The following is a 4,179-nucleotide window of genomic DNA, read 5'->3' as shown; positions in this document are numbered from 1 at the left end:
CGAATAGTTCACGAACAGTTCACGAGTAGTTGGCGACATGTTCATGAATTTGTACGCGTCACAGCGTGGCTGTGCCCTCCCACTGACATGGTCACGTGTACTTCACGTATTGATGGCCCGAGCAATTCACGACTAGTTTACGCACTTCACGAACAGTTTGCGCATGGCACGAGGAGTTCATGATCAGTTCACGAACAGTTCACGAAGAGTTCACGAGATGTTCACGACAACTGCGTGATAGTGGCGCTCGCGTCGGTGTGGCGGTATATATAGAGCTTCCAGGACACTGCTTGCCATTCCAGAGCTCGCCAGCAAAGAGTCAACATGCCTAAATCCAAGCTGACAAAAGGAAGAGGGAGAAGGCCAGAAGCCAACAGTCCATAAGTAAAGACCGATGATAAAGATAACTCTCCTCAATCATCAATATCAAGTCTCTATTTTTTGATCACAGAGACACAGGAGGATAAAAGTGAAAGCCAGACACAACCATCCAGTGAGGACGAGATGAAGCAGAAGAAGCGGGTCTGGGTGTCCAAGAAAGAAATCCCTGACTACCGCTGGACAGAAGAGGCGGAGATTTGGATGGCCGACCTTGTGAAGGAGAACCCCCCTCTGTTTGACAAGAAGCTCAAGGAGTCGATCAACATTGAAGCCAAGAACAGTTGGTGGGGCCGACTTGGAGAGCAGCTGGAGCCTCCTGCCCCTTGTGCCTAATGCAAGAAGCATTACGAAAACTTGAGAACGGGGGGAGGAGATTATTAAGAAGGAGATGAAGAGTGGAGCTGGCCAGCCCCAAAGGAGTACCCATGACGATCAGATTATGGGGACCTGGTGTTTCCTGATACAACACAGCGTCCAGGGAGAGACAGTCCCCTGTGAGCAGTTTGTTGTCCCGGAGTTAGGTGCAGTGACGGTCAGCGACGGAGACGATGATAAAGATGAGGTCCACAGGTTCCCACAGCCAAGCATTTACTAGCACCAGGAAGGGCAAGGGCAAGGGGAAGCGGTCCAGCCCAATAACAGACACCACACCCGGCGACACCTGGGTGACCCACAAGGACCTCAGTAATGTAGTGCAAGATGTGAGAATCTCAATGTCTAAATGTAGATTGTATTCCAGTTTCATCCATTGTTTTTGACATGGCATGTGCAATATGTTGCATTGAAATGCTGTATTAAATTGTTAAAATATTTGTATGTTTTAGAACATGTCCTAAGCAGATTCCTTGGCGCCCTTGTACACCAGCAAGCACAAGATCGCTTACGATTTTTCATGCCTGCTGGAAGGTCACATGCATGCCATCCCAGAGGACTACTAGCATGAATTCCAGATAGCTCCTTTACCAACAAATTCATTATCGTCAGCCACCCTTGTCCAAGATCCTTCGTCGCTGTCAGCCACATTCAAGAAACCTCTAACACCACTCAGCTTCCCGGTCCTGACCCCTGGGTCCATCGAGAGCAACCTAGAAGAGGGCATGTCACCCTCATCCCTCTACACCTCCAAGGAACTCAACACCCCACCAATCCATCGGGCAACCCCACACAGCGGTACCACAACCAGCAAGAACACTGACTGAGATGAGATGAGTCTCTTGTAAATATTTGTAAATAATTGGACTATGATACGTGTACATGTTTGATCTTTGTTGTTTAAATGTAAATAAAATGCTTTCTTATTCCAAAGCACTTATTTTTTTCTATAACCGTAAAATAAAGTAGAAGAATTTGAGAAAAAAAGGAAAGAAAAATAAAGGGTGAAAAAACACAGGAAAAATAACCGATTCTTCCATTTAAAAAATCGAACAACCATGGATGCAGCTCATGGAGCTACAACCAGTAAGGACACTGACTGAGATGAGACACTTGTAAATATTTGTAAATTATTGGACTATGATACTTTTATATATTTGATGTTTGCTGTTTTCATTTAAATAAAATGCTTACTTATTTAAAAAGATAAACGGCAACATAAGAAATACACACGAAAAATAAACTTTTTGTTTATTTAAAAAATGGAAAAACTGTGGATGCAGCTCATGGAGCTACTACCAGCAAGGACACTGACTAAGATGACACACTTGTAAGTATTTGTAAATAAATGGACTGTGATACTTGTACATATTTGATGTTTGCTGTTTTTATGTAAATAAAATGCTTTCTTATTTCAAAAAATAAAGGGCAACAAAAAAATACTCACAAAAAAAGATACGTTTCTTTTTTTTCAAAAATGGACAACTGTGGATGCAGCTCATAGAGCTACTACGATTCTTTCTTGCCAAGGAACAGCACCAGCAGGGGACATGTTGTAATGTTAAAGGTAGTTTCGCTGATCCTTTGCATCCTTCTGGGTATGATGCCGGTTAGAGGCAGCAGCCCCTGCATGTGTCGCCCAGTCCTCTATCCACCAGGTATCAGATCATATATGTCTGGATCTTCGTGGTCCACTTCTGAAATTGTGTGTGGATATCTGATGAGGATGAGGTTTTTCAGGACACAGGCACACGTGGTGATCAGGTTGATGGTGGCGGGGCTCTGATGCATCATCGTATAGAAGCAACGGAACCTTTGACATAAAATTCCAAAGGCATTCTCTACAGCACGACAGGTACGAGACAACTTGTAGCTCTATATGCGTTCTCGTAGGACTTGTGGCTAATGGGAGAATGATTTCATCATCTAGGCTCGGAGAGAAAAGGTGTCATCCCCTACGAAGTGATAGGGCTCAGGGTGGTATTCATTAGGGAGTGGTTCTGGTTGAGGCACTCCAGCTCTGTTCTCTTCTACAGCATCAAGCAGGGAACGGTTGTTCCCTGTTCCTTCACTCGACGCACCGCCCTCTGCCCCAACATCCACATAGAGGAACTTATAGGCAGTATCTGCCACTGCCATCAGTACAATGCTGTGGAAGCCCTTGTAGTTGTAGTAGTAAGAGCCAGGATTGGGTGGCATCTTTATAGCGATGTGCTTTCCGTCCACAGCCCCCAGACAGTTGTGGTATTTCCATCTGGAGCTGAACCTGTCAGCAGCTTCCCTCCAGGCCTTTTCAGTTTTGGGGGAGGGCAGCACTTCGTCCTCGTAGATCGCGATGATGGCTTTATACACCTCTGGTATGAACTTGCGGATGGTACTTGCTTCAACCCTAAAACTGTACTGCAGACTTTGATTAAAATTCCCAGTGGCTAAAAAGCAGATGGTGGCCTCCAGCTTGAGTCCAACTTGAAGCGGTTCCCTCATGAAGGTGAACTGCTTCTGGAGGAGAGATGTTAACATCTCAACCATCTCTTGGAACAAGTCAGCTGTGATTCTGAGGTAATTTTTGTAGCGCCTTTGATCTTTCTTGTGGAGTTCAGTCACTAGACTGTCATACTGTCCAAACTCGTGTCTTCTGGTTAATCATTCCCTGACCCACACTTTCCTTTGTATCTTTCTTCGAGGTGGGGCTGCCTTTTGTTTCTCTTCTGCCTCTGCCACCCTTATCTGCTGCTCCTCAACAATTGCTAGAGCAGCTACTAGGTATAAGTATCTTCTCCTCTTTATAATGATGTCCCTGAAAGTAAGCATGGTTGTCTCATCCAAAGCCAATCCAAGAATGACCATGTGTTGGAGAGGCCCCGTTTTTATATAGTGTGGGCGAGTCGGCACGACACCATCTGAATTACGTGAACTCGTCGTGCCAATGCGGGAAGTGCGCAGACTATGCCAGTTCGTGTCAATGTGGACCTGAACGGGCACGCGTTTATGAACTATTCGTGAACTCGTTGTGAACTCATTGTGAACTATGCATGAACTTGTCGTGAACTCATCGTGAACTATGCGTGAACTCGTTATGAACAGTGCGGGAGCCTCCAAGTTCGTGCCACAAAATGTCACGATTTGCCAATATAAATTCGAGGCAAAAAGTCGTGCAAGTGTCAGGGCACTCCAACTTTAATCATATTTCACGTAAAGCTATATATTAAATGAAGATAAAAACCCAATCTCTTATTTACACTTTTATGTATTTTCCCATAAGGGTCTTATAAAACACTGTAAAGGAAATGAAAATGATAGGATGGCGTAGCATGAAGAAGAGTATATATCTTTGTTGAAATTGAGGAGAATTTATATTGCTTATGATATTATATATACTGTATTTGTAACAGTAATGTTAACTACATTGCCTAGAAATAGGGTAGC

General features: G+C 44.3%; 1 protein-coding gene across 1 annotated transcript; it reads right to left on the bottom strand.

The window, feature by feature from the left end:
* Positions 1–2,679: 2,679 nt before the first annotated feature.
* LOC137659837 (putative nuclease HARBI1) lies at positions 2,680–3,282 on the bottom strand. Its single transcript, XM_068394625.1, has one exon. The coding sequence runs from the start codon at positions 3,280–3,282 to the stop codon at positions 2,680–2,682; it is 603 nt and encodes a 200-aa protein (XP_068250726.1).
* Between the last annotated feature and the right edge of the window lie 897 nt (positions 3,283–4,179).

The sequence above is a fragment of the Palaemon carinicauda genome, chromosome 20, assembly GCF_036898095.1.
Source record: "Palaemon carinicauda isolate YSFRI2023 chromosome 20, ASM3689809v2, whole genome shotgun sequence".
NCBI lineage: Eukaryota > Metazoa > Arthropoda > Malacostraca > Decapoda > Palaemonidae > Palaemon > Palaemon carinicauda.
The sequence above is the reverse complement of the archived record's forward strand: the minus strand, read 5'-3'. Positions and strand labels throughout refer to the sequence as shown.